Source organism: Peromyscus californicus, unplaced genomic scaffold (genome assembly GCF_007827085.1).
Source record: "Peromyscus californicus insignis strain IS unplaced genomic scaffold, ASM782708v3 Scaffold_13__1_contigs__length_99412109, whole genome shotgun sequence".
NCBI classification, from domain to species: Eukaryota; Metazoa; Chordata; class Mammalia; order Rodentia; family Cricetidae; genus Peromyscus; species Peromyscus californicus.
In genome coordinates this window covers 66073685-66091365 of record NW_026294424.1, presented here as the reverse complement: position 1 = coordinate 66091365, position 17681 = coordinate 66073685, and the positions used below count along the sequence as shown (strand labels likewise).

General features: G+C 38.3%; 1 protein-coding gene across 4 annotated transcripts in view; it reads left to right on the top strand.

Moving 5' to 3' along the window:
* The window catches only part of Nfxl1 (nuclear transcription factor, X-box binding like 1), a 40916-nt gene that overhangs the window by 13556 nt on the left and 9679 nt on the right, over positions 1-17681 (top strand). For all 4 annotated transcript variants that reach the window (XM_052735100.1, XM_052735102.1, XM_052735101.1 and 1 more), the window contains 13 exons: positions 222-400; positions 625-786; positions 883-983; positions 1538-1652; positions 2770-2894; positions 3513-3635; positions 6367-6457; positions 9899-10019; positions 10236-10395; positions 11125-11216; positions 14467-14488; positions 14854-14994; positions 16985-17151. In XM_052735100.1, the coding sequence (XP_052591060.1) occupies positions 222-400; positions 625-786; positions 883-983; positions 1538-1652; positions 2770-2894; positions 3513-3635; positions 6367-6457; positions 9899-10019; positions 10236-10395; positions 11125-11216; positions 14467-14488; positions 14854-14994; positions 16985-17151 (1599 nt within the window). The remainder of the gene's footprint in view (positions 1-221; positions 401-624; positions 787-882; positions 984-1537; positions 1653-2769; positions 2895-3512; positions 3636-6366; positions 6458-9898; positions 10020-10235; positions 10396-11124; positions 11217-14466; positions 14489-14853; positions 14995-16984; positions 17152-17681) is intronic.

Sequence of the window (17681 nt, the reverse complement as noted above, 5' to 3'; positions counted from 1 at the left end):
ATATTTGGCTGTTGGTTCTTGTATTGGAGAATGTGAATATAAAAAAGTTCCATATTCAGAAAGTTATATTGTGGAGAATTTTAGTAAGATTTTATTTTTTTACCTAACCAAAACATTAGTGAAAGTATATTCTTGTTACTGTTGTCTCTTACATTGCTTTTAATGATGGAATTAATATTTCATTTTTTTTTTGCCCCCCCAATATTTCATTTTTTTTATAGTCCAAAATGTAGATTTGAATACAAAAGATCAGAAACACCTAGTAGATATTATTGCTACTGTGGGAAAGTAGAAGATCCACCTTTAGATCCGTGGCTTGTACCTCATTCCTGTGGCCAAGTATGTGAGAGAGAATTTAAACCTCCTTGTGGCCATAAATGTTTACTGCTTTGCCATCCAGGTGAGTTTCATAGTGTAATCGTCGTCGTCGTCATTGTTTTTGCCTGGTTGTTTCTTCTTAATGTTGAAGCAAATAAAATTATCCAAGTTGAATTGAAGTTTGCTGTGAAAAGGGATTATTCTTTAAAGTATCAATGAGGAAAATGGTAGAGACTTCTGGAAAACGTAAAACTTAGAAGTTTTGGTTCCTGACTTAATCATCCCACCCCCTTTGTTGCATTCCAGGTCCCTGCCCTCCTTGTCCAAAGATGGTCAGAACTACTTGTTACTGTACGAAAGCAGAGCCGACCACCCGCAGGTGCAGTGCCAAGCAGTGGTCCTGTCAGCTGCCGTGTGGGCGCAAGCTGCTCTGTGGGCATCATAAGTGTGAAAATCCTTGTCATGCAGGTACAGGACCACACGTGAGAAACTGACCTTAAACAGAGTCAGAGCTGTCTCCATGGCTTTTAGTATTTGTGTGCTAATTTATGATTGTAATTTTAGGAAACTGCCAGCCTTGTCCAAGAGTTAGTAGACAAAAATGTGTGTGTGGCAAAAAAGAAGCAGAAAGAAGTTGTGCGAGCCCAGTGTGGCACTGTGATCAAGTAAGTGTTGGTGCTCTCTGGGGGGTTGTTAAAGAGTGTGCAAACGGAGGGCTGGAGAGAGCACAGGTGTTTGTTAGAGCAGTTAGTTGAGCCAGAGGTAAGGAGGAACACCGGATACCGCTGGCTTTCAGGGTAATACCTTAACGACTGGAGGAAAAGTTGTCTTCTGTCTCTAAGTTAGTTGCTGAATTGTTAATTCAGTGTACTGTTTTACCACTTACCTTTGTCCTTTGTTCTTCCGTTCTCCTCTTGAGATAATGCCATTGAAGAGTGAATTGTTTTTGTGGGTTGCTTTTCCTAGGACTGGAACGGATTTAGTACTGGTTAGAAGTCTGGTGGATGATCATACAAAGCTGAGGATACATCTGTCCTTTCTTATATGTTTATGCTACGCTCTTTGGGACACTGGGACTAAGTAGACATGTAAATGTGCACACATACATGTATATGACACCTGTGTTAGACATAGGGCATAAAGTTTGAGTACAAGTGGGTTATGTTTTATACTGCCTTTTTGTGTAGTTTTAATCTCTTGATGAGTGCTTTTATTTTAGGTGTGTGGAAAGACACTGCCATGTGGCAATCATACATGTGAGCAAGTTTGTCATGTTGGTGCTTGTGGAGAGTGTCCTCGCTCCGGGAAGAGGTCCTGTCCATGTCAGAAATCAAGTAAGACTTGTTTTGAAAGAAATGAGCTATTGAGCTATGAGAAGACATGGAAGAAATGTTAATTTAAATTACCAAATAAATAAGCTAATTTGAAAAAGATGTGTCCTGTAGGAATCAAACTACATGACTTTCTGGAAAAGGGAAATCGTGACAGATCAGGGGTTAGGGAGAAGGAAGGCTGACTAACTGGGGCCTAGAAGGTTGAGGGTGCTGGGACTCCTCTGTGAGATGTTATGTACCAGTCACTGTTCTTCTGTCCATATCCATCAAATAACCAGACACCTGGGAGTTTTGAGTGACTGTGACGCATCATCCTAAGGTCATGAGTTAGTAACATCCCATCTCTTGGTGGACATTTGTAACGAAGGAGCCTGTGCTCTTGTTGTCTCTGGGTATAAGCTTCCTCTGGGAACTTAGTGTAGGGGTTCGAGAGCAGTTGAGCGACCTTTCTTGACTCTTCTGCAGTAGGAGTCATTTGTAAGATACTTTTAACTACTTATCAAAATGTGATTGTTAGGGTGAGTTTTATAGTGTTTGTGTTTTTTTCCATCCTGTGAGAATGAACAAATTTAAAAAGAAAATTCTGCATATGTGGAAATCCCTCAACATTTTATGTCCTCATACTCATTTTCCTAGCTAACAATTTCTGAAGTAGTTTGCTCATAAAAGTGCTTGTTGATGGTAACTTTTGTGTCAAATTTCTTCATAAGAAATGTAAGCTTGCCAGGTGTGATGGTGCACACCTTTAATCCTAGCGTGTGGGAGTCAGAGGCAAGTGGATTTCTGCATTCAAGGCCAGCCTGGTCTACATGCTGAGTTCTAGGACAGCTGGGGCTATGTAATAGAGAGGCTCTCTCTCAAAAAAAGAAAAGAAAGAAAAATAAACTTGCCAGTGTTGGCAGTAGTTGGGAGGTATAGGCAGGAGACTTTAGGTTTAGCTTTGCAGAAACATTAGGAATTATGTTTATTAAAGTTAATTTTTTCTAATATTATGTGGTTATAAAATTTTTATAGTTCAAAAGGGCTGTCACTCTTCAGGAACTAAAGAACAAGGATCTTTGTTAATGATTCCTTAATGAGGTATCTTATTTAATGTTGACATTTTATCTGCTTTCAGAGTTTTCTTTGCCTTGTACAGAAGATGTACCAACTTGTGGGGACAGCTGTGACAAAGTGCTCGAGTGTGGAATCCATAGGTGCTCCCAGCGCTGCCACCGAGGGCCTTGTGAAACATGCAGACAAGTTAGTTGTGTTCCATACACTTGCTTTCACAAGCTCTGCATCAGAATATGCCCGAAGAAACTGTTGTTGTGTGTTTTTATTACTTTCATTCACATCTATGTCATTGTGCAATCTAATATTCATAGTATTAACCAAGAAATTTACAATATTCTCATTTGTATAGTTCAGTGTGGGGCTGACTGCTGCCAGAAGTTATTTAGAGCTCTGATGAGTTCAGCCTAGTTGCAATGGAAACAGACACATAGATTTGAGACTTTAAACTTAACTCTGTACATTGTTTGATTTCAGCCATACTACTCTGTTAACCAGCTAGGTTACCAAACACTCCACTAGACGAGATGGAGATGTTATGGTTGGAACCACCTGTAAATTGTTGTATAATTTGTGTTTGTTAGTTTTACTGTTTGATATCAAGTTTCTACTAAATTTCATAATTCATATGAGGTCCAATTTGGAATAAAGCAAAACAAGTATTTTAGGAGACTGTTTTAGTTTAGTTAGTTTTTAATTCAAATTTGTTTTTAAGATTTTCATGCTTTTAGCAATCGCAGAAATTGAGGTGTGGAGAAAAACATGAACATTAGTCCATTTAACGATGCTTCTTGGTGCTTGGCCTAGGAAGTGGAAAAGCAGTGTCGCTGTGGGAAGCATACAAAGCGAATGCCATGTCACAAACCTTATCTTTGTGAGACTAAGTGTGTGAAAATGCGGGACTGTCAGAAGCATCAGTGTAGGAGAAAGGTATGTGTGATAAACTTGCGAAACTGATTTAAAAACGGTTGACTTTTTCCTTTTGGGCATGTAATAAGCACTGTTTTCATTTGTTTCTCAAGTATTCGGGCATATTCTTTGTTTTCTATATCAAATAATAGTAAACAGTGAATATTCTAGGGAAACTTTTTTTTTCCTTTCAAGACAGGGTTTCTCTGTGTAGCTTTGGAACCTGTCCTGGAACTCACTTTGTAGACCAGGCTGACCTCGAACTCAGAGTGCTGGGATTAAAGGCATACACCACCACTGCCTGGCTGAAACAGTTGTTTTATTAGTGGGAAATCATGCCAGTTTTTGAATGTGGTGGCACAGATGGGTCCATCACTCAGGAGTCTGAGGCAGAAGGATCTTGAGTTTGAGGACAGCCTGGGGTAATATACATAGCATGACTTTGTCCACTTGCCTCACACACTGATTCTCAGCTTGGATTTTGAACTGTTTCTTTCCTGATTGAAGAAGTCTTTAGCCGTGTTAGAGTGCTGGTATTTTGGTGGTTGACGCCTAACAAAGGTTAGGTGTGTTTTAGGGTTTCTATTGCTGTGAAGAGACACCTTGACCATAGTTTTTACTGTAGAACTCCAGTGTTACAGTTTTTCCCCTGAACTTCAGAATGTTGTCTCCTAGCTTGCTTTTTCCTAACAAGAGCATGTGACTTATTTTCTCTTAGCATTGAAGCTCTCTTGCATTCTCATGTTCACTCTCTTGCTTGCTGATGGTTTTCAAGGTTTTTCTTTATATTATCAGTTTTTAGTGATTGTTTTCTGATGTTCCTTAGCATAGGGTTTTTCATGTTTCTTTAGTGTGGTTTTCATTGAACTAGCTTCTGGGGTTGAAAGTGTATCATTCTCATCATATTTATAGAAGTTTAAATTTTTTTTCCTGTTGTCCCATTTTCCTCAGAGTTCTTCATGACATGTATGCTCCTTGAAGTCCCTCAGCTCAAAATGCTCTGGGTTTTAGTTTTTCGTGTTTCTTTATAGTGTACTAGACAGCTCAACAGCTTCACTGGTTGCTTCTGCACTTTCTGATCTTTCTTTCATCCTATGTGATTTTGTTTAAGGTATGTATTTCATCTTTAGGAGTTGATGAGACTTTGGTGTAGCTTGCGTATTCCTGCTTCACATGCTCGCTCTTTAGTATCTGTGGGTGCCTTTTTCAGTGACCTTGTCTTCTGGGTGTATCAGTTCTCATTGCTGGGTCTTTTGATTGATTTTTCTCTTACTCTTTTTTATTATATTTTCTTCTTGTCCTGTTAAGGAAAATTTCTATTGCTTTTTAGATATTGTAGACATTTTTACATGCTTTTTTGCCTTTAGGTATTTTTCTGTTTTGCTCTCTCTCTTTTTTCCCCCTTTAAATGCTTTTGAAGGGTTGGTCTGGAACATATAAGTTACTTAGAAATCCGTGGTTCTTTATAGGTCTCATATGGTTTGTCTGGGGCTGCTATAGTCTCTGTAGTAACGTAGTAACTCTTAGTATTCTGCTTGATGCCTGTGTGTCAGAAAGTTCTTCCACACTGACCAGGAGCACAAGCTATTCCCGGCCCTGTGACTTCCAGAAATTGTTGTTTTCCATCTTTAGTGCTTTTTCAGGTTTTGCAGTTATTCTCATGTTTTCAGGCAAAGACTCATAGGGATCTGTTCTGGAGTTTTCCAGAGATTTCTTGATGCTATTACTTTCTCACTGTAAGTTGTGTTGTACTGGCCTACATGAACTGTGAACTCCAGATTCTGCTTGTGATCAGTCTTGTCATACAGCCTAGAGGTCTCCAGGTCTAGACTAATGTCACTGTGGGGCTCACCTTTTGGGCCTTCCTTCTCAGGGATTGTTGTCTTGGGCTGCCCAATTAACCTCTAAAGTCTATAACTTCCAGTCTATGTAGGGTTTTCTAGATGTTTGGACACAGAGAGTAATTCTGATTTTATTACTTCATCATGCATAGAAATGCCAGTTAGCTTATTCAAGTCCTGGACCATATAACCCTTTCACCACTGCTACTAAGTAATAGACACATTGTTACTCAGAAATGTTTGTTTGATTGAATGAGAAGTTTTGACTAATTCATTGCTTTTCATTGATAATGTATTTTTGAGTACTGAAACTTGTTCTTAAGTTTACAGCCCTAAGTTTCTTTAAGACGATCATAGCCTGTGTTTCCTTTTAAAAACCTGGGTATGAGAAAAGTCATGGAAAGAGTTAAATTGACAGTATCGATTCTACGTAGTTGCCTGAAATTCATGAGTGAAAACTTCAGATAAGTAATATTCGTATTTCTCCGAGATTAGAAATGGAGGAAGTGACAGGTTAAGGAGTGCACCTTTGTATTTTCTTAGTTATTATCCTGTGCTTTGAAAATAACTGACAGCCTAACACTCAGCCAATTTTATTTTAAAGTTAGACTGGATTTGATCAAATTCTTGGGTTAATGTAATTTTTTGCATAGAAAAGTAAGTAAAATTTTGTGATCATAGAATAATCATTATAAAATATCAGAATAATTAAGAGGCAGGCAAATTTAGATTGGTTTTAAGTTCTCAGTGTAGTGTATTATTATTTACTAGAATAATGTTGATACTCTTGAATAATTTTATCCTTAGAGTGAAAAGAAACTTTTTGCTTTCTAAAATTTCTGTAAATGACTAGGACTGATGTGCTGTGTATGGGGTTTCATGTTGCTCTCTATATATTGTTTTCTCTCTAGTGTTGCCCTGGAAACTGTCTACCTTGTGATCAAAATTGTGGACGAACTCTAGGATGTAGAAACCACAAGTGTCCGTCTGTTTGTCACAGAGGTGAAATGTCACAGTAGATGTTATATGATGTTTGTATTTCGTTCGTTCTTTAGGGTCAGTAGAGAGCTTTCAGCTCATTATCTTATTTCCTAACACTCTGGAGAAAGGTAGGACAGTCACTATAGTCCCAGTTTTGAACAAGATGGTTAAAATTAAGTACCTTAGGGAAATGCCCAGGGAATGGTGTGTCAAAATTCAAACCCAAGTCTGATGGTAAGTTGTATCCTTTTTGTAACACTGTGATGGTTTTTCTTAACCTTCTCCATGGAGACTGGTTTTTTAAGGTATTCATAGTATGAATTTTGTAGTATGAATTTTATATACTTTTATGGATTTAGATATAGTAAAGGTTATCCTATGCCAGTGGTTGTGGGAGATTTTAGTCTCAGGATCCCTTATGCTTTTTGAGACCCTAAAAGTTTTTGTTAATATGTAAATTTTACCCATTTACATTTGTTGTATTTGACATTAAAATAAAATAATCATTTTAAGTGGTTTATTTAAAATTATTTTATATAAAATATACTCTATACTTTGATACAAATAGCATGGCTTTTTATTTTTGGTAAGGAATTATGTTTTCTTCAGAAATCTAATGAGGGTGTTATTGTTTTATATTATTGTAAATATCTTTAATGTCTAGCTTGTTAGTTAAAATTTAGCTGATTCACAAATCTTCTGTAGTCAGTCAATTTTAATATTACTTCTATTTTAATATTACTTGTCACTGTCTCCTAGAACATTCTAAACCTGTGAGACTTATAGACTCCCCAAATGAGTCTTGGGGTACCCCAGGGTTTCTGGATCACCCTTTAAAAATTGTGTCCTAGTTATGGTGACAATCTTGTCTACCAAGTGTAAAGTGCTGATATTACATTAGTTAACAAAGTTGACAAAGTCTGTGCTCTTATGAGGCTAACTTTTCTACTCCCCTCCCCCTCAGGAGAAGATGGATAAATTAATGTAGATGTAGGTAAAGGCAAGCATTAAAAGAAATGAGAGTAAAGCTAAAATAGTAGAGATGCTGTGTACTATTACTATTTTGAAATTGTGAAGGAGGGGGCTCTGAAAAGGTGACATTTGAGAGCATTCACACCACCAGGAAATGAGGACAATGCTCTAGGTAAAAATGCAGTGATTGCAAAATGCACACTGTTCAGAGGGACATAATGGGAGGACATGAGGCCAGAGAGATGGTGAGTTAAAGAATTGCTGGGGATGAGGTGGGGCTAGGAGATGGCTCAACAGTTATGTGTACCAGCTGCTATTCCAGAGCTCTGGGTTTGATTCTCAGCACCCACTTGGTGGCTCATACCATTTAACTGTGGTCTCTAGGGGACCTGACACCCTCTTTGGGCTTCCACAGGCAACAGGCATGAACATGGTGCACAGAAGAATTTCTGGGGGAAGAGAATGTGGATAGGGCCATGCAGGTTATTGCTCAAGCGATGGCTTTATGTGAGCAGCCTGACCACTGTGGTGGTAAAGAAGGGAGTCTAGTGTACAATTCTCCTTCCAGGAGGATAACTAGGCTACTTGGTTTTCACATGTGAGTTTTGCCCTGGCATCTATAAATCAATCTGTATTGAATGCCTTCTTCATACCATCTGACAGAGAAAACAGCAGATTATAGATGAGTCTAACTCATGAGTATGTTTGTAAAAAATATTAAAATTTTAAGTGTCCTGTCATCCAGTTCTATACTTTTAGCTCTCTAAATCACAATGAGTTGGGTTTATTCTAACATTAGTAATCTAATAAGATTATTTATCCAGAACAATTTATATAAAAAAGGAAAGGAGCATCTTCATCTGATAAAGGGGGTCTGTAGAAAGGCTGTGCAAGCTCACTCTTAGTGGAGAAGCCTTGGATGTATTTCTCCTATCATTTGAAACAGATCATAAATGCTTCGTTATTCATATGTAAAAAATGGAATCTTAACCTAAATATATTTCTTTTTATCCCCAACATATTTGATGCTGAAATTCTTATTTAGAACAGTGACTCACAAACTAAGTAAGAGTGGCACATGGCCATTGAATGATGGTCTTGAGATCAGTCATTGCACTCATTTCCGTTTTTCTAATGGCTTAGGATTTATTTGAAGAAATTAGATAGCTGTTTGGTTTCCCAGTCTGGATTTTGCAGATTGCCTCTCTGGTATATTTTAATATGTTTCTTTATCCTCTGCATTTTCCAATAAATTATTTGGTTAGAGATTTGATCAGCTTCATGATTTGTATTTTTTTGTGACTTTCATTGTTGTGAAAGTACTTACTGGCTCCCAAAGAATCTTCCATGCACCTAAAATGATTATTTCGAAGATGGTTGTATCACTCTGAGCCTTGGTTTAACTCAGCTCGTAAGTGGAATCATTGTTTCACCTGTTTCCATCAGTCTAGTTGTCTTCATAGTTAGAACTATACTGACACTTGTAGGGAGAGAGCAACTCTTCACTGCACATTGGCAGGGTGAATAGATGAAAATCTGACACAGTTCATTTAAATTCAGGGTTGTCTGTGTGTGCTTCTGTCGTTATTGGAAGCCTACCTATTTGGCTGGTCACTATTCTTTGCATGCGTGCTGCTTTTTAATTTTGAAATGATTATTGCTAAGACTTAGTTTGGCCTCCATACCAGTCTCTGTAACAAAATTTTTTGACCAGGGTGAAGATTGTTTAGGTAAATTATTTCTTACTATTTCAAGGTTAATTTTAAAAAAGTGTTGCTATAATTTTGTCATGACAAAAAGTTCTTTGATAAGTTCCACTCTGAGTTGTTGAGTGTGGATTAGAAACTGTTGTTGAGTACAGATATTGATATGATATGCTAAATGAGAGTGACCTAAATGTCCATACTAATTTGGAAAGTATACCATTCTTTTGGGAAGATCATAATGAAACCTGGTCATGTAGATGAGGATAACTTAGATCGCTTATTGTCAAGATTGAAATTTCACTGGATTATATTTAACAAAACACTGAAGGATAAAGTTTTCCCTGTGATGTGTTTTTCCATTCATTTTCTCATTATTTGAATCAAATTGTTAATGCATTTTGTTTTTAGAGTAATTCTTTTTTAACTTCTAGAGTCATTACACCAGGCTATTTTCTATTAATTAATTTTTTTTAACTAGGTTAACCGCTTGATAGTATTTCATTTGATCCTGATTTCTAGGAAACAATTGTATCCTCCTGATTTGAGCAGTAAAAATCAGTTTTTCCTATTTCCTCTGTAGATGTGGAATCAAATACTGAAGCACATAGCCTTTGTGTATAGCTTATTTTGCTTAATGTGCTAAGTAAGAATCGTTCATATTACTGCTGCTTTCTAATGGCAGCCTGTCCCGTTGTGTATTGAACAAATACCCTACGTTTATTGGTTAACTGTTGATGGGCATTTGTCAGTCAATGTCTTTTAAAGTATTGAATTTTTTCCTCAGGCAGTTGCTATCCATGCCCAGAAACTGTAGAAGTCAAGTGCAGCTGTGGTAACGCCAAGGTGACAGTGCCCTGTGGCCGAGAGCGGACCACAAAGCCACCCAAGTGCAAAGAGCTGTGCAGGTTGGTGTGAAGCTTCCCACAGCCTGCCGTCTGATGTCTTAACATTTAAATTCATACCATTTTTGATAGTACTCTAATTTTTTGTTGTTGTTGTTAATGTTTTCAAGCAATATTCATAGTATAGTCCTTTTCTATGATTTCGGAAGGTATAGAAATAATTATACTTTAGATGTCTTGTTCATCTGTCAAAAGTAACTTAAAAACTTTCTGATTTAGTCGACCACCAACATGTCATCATCCAAGTCAACAAAAACACCGTTGTCACTTTGGCCCGTGTCCACCATGTCATCAACCTTGCCAAAGAGTTTTGGAGAAGTGTGGCCATTCGTGTCCTGCTTCATGTCATGACCAGGCGTTGGTGAAGCAGATTGGCAGGGTAAGGACAGTGCTCAAGAGGGACTGCTTGGCTGTCAGTGGGCTGTCTCCAGTGGTTATTTAACAGCAAAGACAAAGGTGTCTTTAGAGCCCTGAGCGCTCTTCTTGGACCTGGGGGTGAGGAAAAGAAGACTTGGTCTTTTGTCTTAGGAAAGTTGCAGAGGCTGGTGTGGTGCGCAGTGGTGGGGCCTTCCCCAGTATCCCCATGGCCCTGGGTCCATTCCCCAGTACTGGAAGGAAGATGGAGGGTGGTGACTAGTAAACATTGTAAATATAGTGTGATAATCATGATATTTCGATTGATTTGCCTGTTTCCCTTCAAATTTGGCTAGAGGTATAGATACTTCGTAATTTACATCATCATTTATTCAGTATTTATTGAGCCTTGGCCAGCTGATGGGCAGCATATGGGAGATTGCGTTCAGTTGGTGGATACTGGAGTTTGTTTCTCATTTTGCTTTTGTCTTACAAGAGGTTAGGGAGGCTATGCTGCCTTAGTTCTAGCTTTTAAACTGACATCTGCCTCAGTTTTTAATATCGAATGTGTGTGGAGAGGAATAATCTTTACAATGCAGATGGAATAAAATGTTTCAGTAAGCACATTTTGTTGAGCAGTTGGATGTAGTTCAGCCTGTGTGAGCAAAAGATCATAAGAACTGCTTCCCTAGTTTCTTAGGAAGGCTGCCTGGGATAGCCCTTCTGACTATAATGTTTTGCATTTTACTCTTAGCATCAGCCTGTAGGCCCGTGGGAACAGCCTGCCGAACCAGCATTTGTTCTTACTGCATTACCTTGTCCTCCGTGTCAAGTTCCTATTCCTGTGTAAGAACCGGAGTTTTAACGTTAAGTTAAATGTTTTTGACTTAGTATGAACTTCACCTTCTTCACTTTTTAAGTTTCATATTTCAGGCCTGACTCTCAAACTAGTCCCTGTGTTGTAGTTCATTCTTCCTTACATATGTTTGCTGTGATGATAAACTTCCTATGCCTGTCTCCGTTAGCTGGAGTGCACTGTCCTAGCTTTCCATGGCAACAGGTACCAACAGTTAGGAAAACACCGCCAAGAGGCTCCTTATTGGTTACTTTTCCTGGTGATTCCCGTGCTAAAGTGCAGTATTTCTGAGGACAGCTACGTTTAGATGGAAACTTGGAGAGTGTGTGAAGGAAAGCTTCCTGGATGGACAGGGAATGATGGGGATTGAGTTTTCAGGAGTTGAATCTGGAAGAATGGAGAATCCAGTAATGTTTCATACTTTCAGCAGAGGTGTAGATTAGAAGAGAAAAGGAAACAGTCTGAGGAGCAGCAGAATATTAGAAAGGGGACTGTTATCAACAACTAAGGTTCCAGATCAGCAGTTGGTGTTGATCTGTCAAAGACAGAAGTCTCCTTTTCTTCATTTCTAAAAGTCTCAGTTTTCTTCTGCCACTTCCCTTCTACTGTGTCCTGGCACATAATCCGTTTGACTTGGTGCTGGATCCACTTTACTAGTGTGTAGTTTTTGAACAGGTTGGAGAGGTGCTTCAGTGATGAAGAGCAGTTCTGCTCTCCAGAGGACCCACGTGGCTACTTACAATCATAGCTGTCCCTAACTCCACTTTTAAGGGAATCTAATGCCTCCTTCTGGCCTCTGTGGGCACCAGGAACACACACGGCAGACATGTGTATCTGCGAAACACCCATTCACATAATAATTAATAGGTATTTTTTAAATAAAGACTTTTTTTAAAAAATCTTAAATGTGGTAAACATGCCTGTAATCCCAGCATTCAAGAGGCCGAGGCAGGAAGATTATCACAAGTTTAAGGCCAGCCTGGGCTATCTAGTGAGTTGAGTTCCAGGATGAACTGGGTGAGAGGGTGACAAAGTGAATCTTGTTTTTAAAAAAGAAAACAAAAAGAGGAAAAAAAAAAAAAACCAAAATCCCCAACAATTTTACAGCATTAGTAGTGAATTTTAGCTTGTATTCTTACTTTTTTTTTCTGGTTTTATAATCATGGACATATTAGAGTCACTGAAAAAGTTGGGATTACTTCTCTTAAAGGATTAGTGTGAATTCTTCAAATGTTTGTTAGAACTGAAGCTTCTCGTCCTGGGCTTTTCTGGGATTGATTTGGTCTGTTCCAGAACATCACACACAGTGGTTGGGAGTCATGCAGTGCGAAGCCCTTTGATACTGGCCTTTTTCTCTTAGTTTATGTATTGCGCTTTCACTTCAGTTTTTTTCATGGTTTGATACCTCACTTATCCCTGAATAACATTATTTCACTGCCCGGACATCCTCTGGTTGACTTGTTTTTATTTTAATGTACTATTGTATTAACTCTTTGAGAATTTTATGCGCTGTATTTTGATGGCATTCTCCCCCATCGCTTCCTGAGCTCTTACAAGATCCATCCCTACCTTCCCACTCACTCTCAACTTTGTGCTCTTTTTTTCTTTACTAACCCACTGAGTCCAATTTATGTTGACCACATACTCATGGGTGATCCCATCTATTTACCTAGTGACGGGCATTTTGGTTGTTTTTTAATAAAGAATAAAAGTACTACAGATGTTTATATGCAGATATTTGTGTACGTATAACTTTTTAGCTCATTTGGATAAAAACTTAGGAGTGTCACTGCTGGATTCTATGGTGAGTTTATGTTTAGCTGTTTAAAAAGCTGTAAAATCGGCTACCAACGTGGCGTACCAGTTTTCCTTCTCATTGGCATTAGTGATGATCTTCCTACTCTGCATCCCATTAGCATAGGGTGCTGTTGGCATGTTAGCCATTTCGTTAGGTGCATGGAAGTATTGCCTGTTCATTTACAGCTTCCTAATGATCTGATGCCAGGCGACTTTTCACATGTCTGTTCGGCATCTGTCAGTCTTTTGATAAGATTTATCCTTTGTTCAGGTCCTTGGCCCATTTTCTAGTTGGATGCTTTGCTTTTTGTCTGTTGTGAAGCCTAAGAGTTCTAAGAGTTTCTGTTGATTACCAGATAATGTTTTCTAAGTGTAGTTTATTATCTGTGTCTTGCTCTCTCCTGTAAAGTGTTCTTTGCTGACCAGACATTGCTAGTTTAGTAAATCAGAACTCACCTGTTTCCTTTTATGGGTCATGCTTTTGGCATTGTGTCTAAAAAGTAATCATGAAACCCAAGCTTATTTGGGTCTTACCCTGTGTTTTGTATTTAGGCCTGTGATCCATTTTGAGTTAATTGTGAAGGGTGTAACGTCTGTCTTTTTGAAAGTGCATATAAAGTTGTTCCAACACTACCTTTTGTTGAAAAGGAATCCCTCCTGTAATTTACCTTTTCTTTGTCATGTATCAGCCAGTTTATGTGTATAGGCCTCTTTCTGGGCTCTTCCCTCTAGTTCATGAATTTATCTTTCTGTTCCCTCATCAGCACCATATAGTCTGAACAGTACAGCTTTGTAGTAAGTCTTGAGTCAGTGGATGTTAATCCTTTAGCAGTTTTTGGTTGGCTATTTCATGTCTGCTGGTTTTTTTCATATAGACTTTAGTAGGTCAGTTATTAGAATTTTGTTTGTTTGGTTTGGCTTTTGAGCCAGGGTACCATGCAGTCCAGGTAGCCTTGACCTTGCTTTGTAGGAACTCACTATAGAGTTCAGACTGACTGTGGCCTTTCCTTGTAAACTATTGAGTTCAGTGGTGTACTACCATGCTTCGCTTTGGGTGAGGTCTTGGAATTGTGTTGAATATTGATGAAATTGAGAAGTATATAGCTTCCTGTTTTTAAACATGGTGTCTTTATTTAAACCCTAAAGTTTTCTCCTCAGCATCTGGTAGTTTTGTTTTATCATGTTATTCAGCTAGACAGTTAGATTGGTTTTATTTTTGTGTGTGCCAGTGTAAGTAAGTTTCGTGTCCCAGTTACTCACTGCTAGCCTTTTGCAAAGAATTGGCTAGTGTCTGTCAACTTTATATTCTGTTGCTACTGTAATTGCTTATTTCCAAGTGTTTATTTATGTTTTATTTAGTAAAAGCTAGTGTAGTTAGCATATTTGTTTCAGACACTCTTCTTAAAGAATCTATAATGTTTTCATTTTATTGTTTTCTTACAGGGAATGTCTGGGGAAGCATGAGGTGAGTAATCTTGAAGTTTAACTGGTAGTCTCCATCACTCTGTCCTAGAGTTGTTAGAAATAACTTACTGCCTCAGTGTTACAAAGACTGCCCAGGGTTAGTAATTTAAAAATATATGCTGCTTTATGTGGGACTTAGCCTCTGTGTGTTCACTATGGAATCATAGTCAATTTTCCTTTCATTAATAGATGTTTACAGAATGTCTTCGTAGGTGCTTAGTTTTGATAAAAATATTATTAGTGGGAACATGTTAGACCATCGTGGAAGTTGACCTCAGATGAATCATTTTGGAAATACCAGTCCAGAAAGTTTTGTGTAGACATGTGTGCTGTGCTAGTTGTCTGCTTTTTATTTTTATTTTTAAGGTGAGTCCTCAACCATGCCATGCTGTAGGACCCTATTCTTGCAAGAGGCTTTGTGGAAGAGTGTTGCACTGTCAGAATCATACATGTATGAAAGAATGCCACAAAGTGACTGAAGTTGTTGGCAGTAGTGGCAAAAATAAGGTAACATCCTTAGGATGGAAGCATTGATAATGACTGTCTCCTTGATACCACAAATATTTAAACTTTTTCCTTTTTCTTTTTTTTTTGGAGCAATCTTTGTCTTGGGCTTGGAACTGGAACTCACCAAGTAGGCTCGACTAGCTATCCAGAGGATGCCCAGGGGTCTGCCTGTCTCTTGCTTCCCCAACGGTGGGGTTCCAAGCATGGGTTACTGTGCCCAGCTTTTTATGTGGGTTCTAGGGATTGAACTCAAGGCCAGCCCAGTCTACATAGTGAGTTCTAGGCCAGCCACAGCTACATAATGAGACCCTAAAAACAAACAAAAAAGAAACATTATTTATAGAAGAATATTTTTTATAATTTGATATGTTTTTTTGAATTCTAAATACCAAAAATAGCTTAGTTTTTTTTTTTTTTGAAAAGAGATTTATTTTTTTAATTACGCCTTTGTGTATGTATTTCTGTGTGTGGAAATGTGCGTAAGTGTGTAGATGCCTACCAAATTCAAAAGAAAGTGTTGAATCCACTCGAGTTACACATGATTGTGAGCTGCCTAATGTGGGTGCTGGAAACTGGACTGGTCCTCTGGAAGAGCAGGAAGTGCTCTTACTACTGAGCTGCCTTTCTAGCCTCTGTCCACTTAGAAATCATTGATATAGTGTTACAGTCTTGACTTCATTTAGGATGTCATTAAAAATTCTTAACCTTAAGTCTTAGTGTCTGTATCTATAGCTGTTTGAAAATAATATACTACAGTTAAAATCTTTAATCTTCTTTGATAGACTCTAACCCTAGTTATATAACTAATCGATTAGAGCAAAGTACATTGTTAAACTACAATGATGTACACTTATGAGTATAATGTAACTTTACATGTTAACAGTATATTGTTTCTGTAGTTCAGTGATGATTGTGTTTGTAGGGTTAGAATGTACTGATAATGTTTTATTTGATGTTTCTTCTGTTAATGGTTATTTCTAGGAGGTAATGTACAGTTTTAGTAGGGATACTTTGAACAGTCAGATTCATTGTAAAGGTGAGGTGGATTGATTTTGTAGAATATTATTTTAAGGTGTTTAACTGTGTGAAACTGTGTTACTGTGCCTGTCTAAAACACCTGATGGTCTAATGAAGAACTGAATGGCCAATAGCAAGGCATGAGAAAGGATAGGTGGGGCTGACAGGCAGAGAGAATATATAGAAGGAGAAATCTGGGAGGAGAGATCAAGGAGCCAGAGAGAAAGAGGACACCAGGGGCCAGCCACTCAGCTACACAGCCAGTCACAGAGTAAGAGTAAGATACAGAGTAAGAGAACAGGAAAAGCCCAGAGGCAAAAGGTAGCCGAGACAATTTAAGTTAAAGCTGGAAATAAAAAAGCCAAGCTAAGGCCAGGCATTCATAAGTAATAAGAGTCTGTGTGTGATTTATTTGGGAGCTGGGTGGCAGGTCCTCTAAAGAAGAAAAAAACAAACAACAACAGATTGACTTGAAGTTCATAGGCATAAGAATCTGAATGATATGGGTCCTATTGACAATCTTGTTATTTTTATCTTGGTTGATTTTTAAGATTAGGAACGGTACCATTTTATTAATGGAATTTCTCTTTTTTTGCATGTCATATTTGCGTAGAAGCCAGAGGTCAACATCAAACATCCTTCTCAGTCATTATTCATGTTGTCTTTTGAGACAGGGTGTCTCACTGAACCTGAAACTTGCCAGTTGGCAAGACCAACTGATCAGCCAGCCCCAGGCTCCTCCTGTCTCTGCCAACCCAGTGCTGTTAGTACAGGGGCACGCTTCCACGCCTGGCTGACATGAGTGCTGGGATTATGCTGCAAGCACTGTACCTGCTGAACAGTCTCTTGAGCCCTTTAATTCTACTTCTGGGGCTTGCAGAAGTGCTTTGTTCTAGTGGGGTGTCTACTGTGGGTGACCTTAATATGTGGAAATGTTAAATATTTTGGTGATTGATTTCCTTGTTATTTTAAGGCTGGCCAAGAATGCCTTCAGTGTGAAGAAGGATGCTCTAGGCCACGGCCTCTGGGTTGTCCTCATCCGTGTGTTTTGCCCTGTCACTCTGAAGAATGCCCTCCTTGTGTTCAGATGCTTAAATTCAGATGTCACTGCAAGATCACATTCCTCTATGTGGAATGTCAGTAAGTAGATGGAAGAATTCTCTTGTTTTACTAAGATTATTAAACGATGCCTCTGGGGAAACCCTTTGTAATATTTAGAAACCATCTTGTGTTGCTGAGACTGGAGGCTGAGCTCTTCAGCAGGGACTGAAGGAGGAACTGCAGCCTCACCTTCAACGGCTCTGATGTCAGCCAGCCAAATTCTGCTTCGTTCTGTTTGGGGCTTTTGTAGATTTGGCTAGGGAAAAGTTGTATCACTGCTTTCAGAAGTTTACAATACTCCTATGATAGAGCATTTAAATGATGGTGTAAGCCTAGAAATCTTTTGAATAGAAATTTGCCTTGTTGATAGCTACTTAGGTGTGCTCTTTGATATATATATTTGAAAAATATTTATATTTTGCTCTTTGTTATTAAAAAAGTCTTATTATTGCATTTATCATAGTAGTATCTGCTTTGTCTTATTTTACTTACCTAAAACATGTACATTATATAGAGGGAAAAAATTGCCGTTGTCTTCTTGATAGACTAAAATAATTTACCACGTGTAG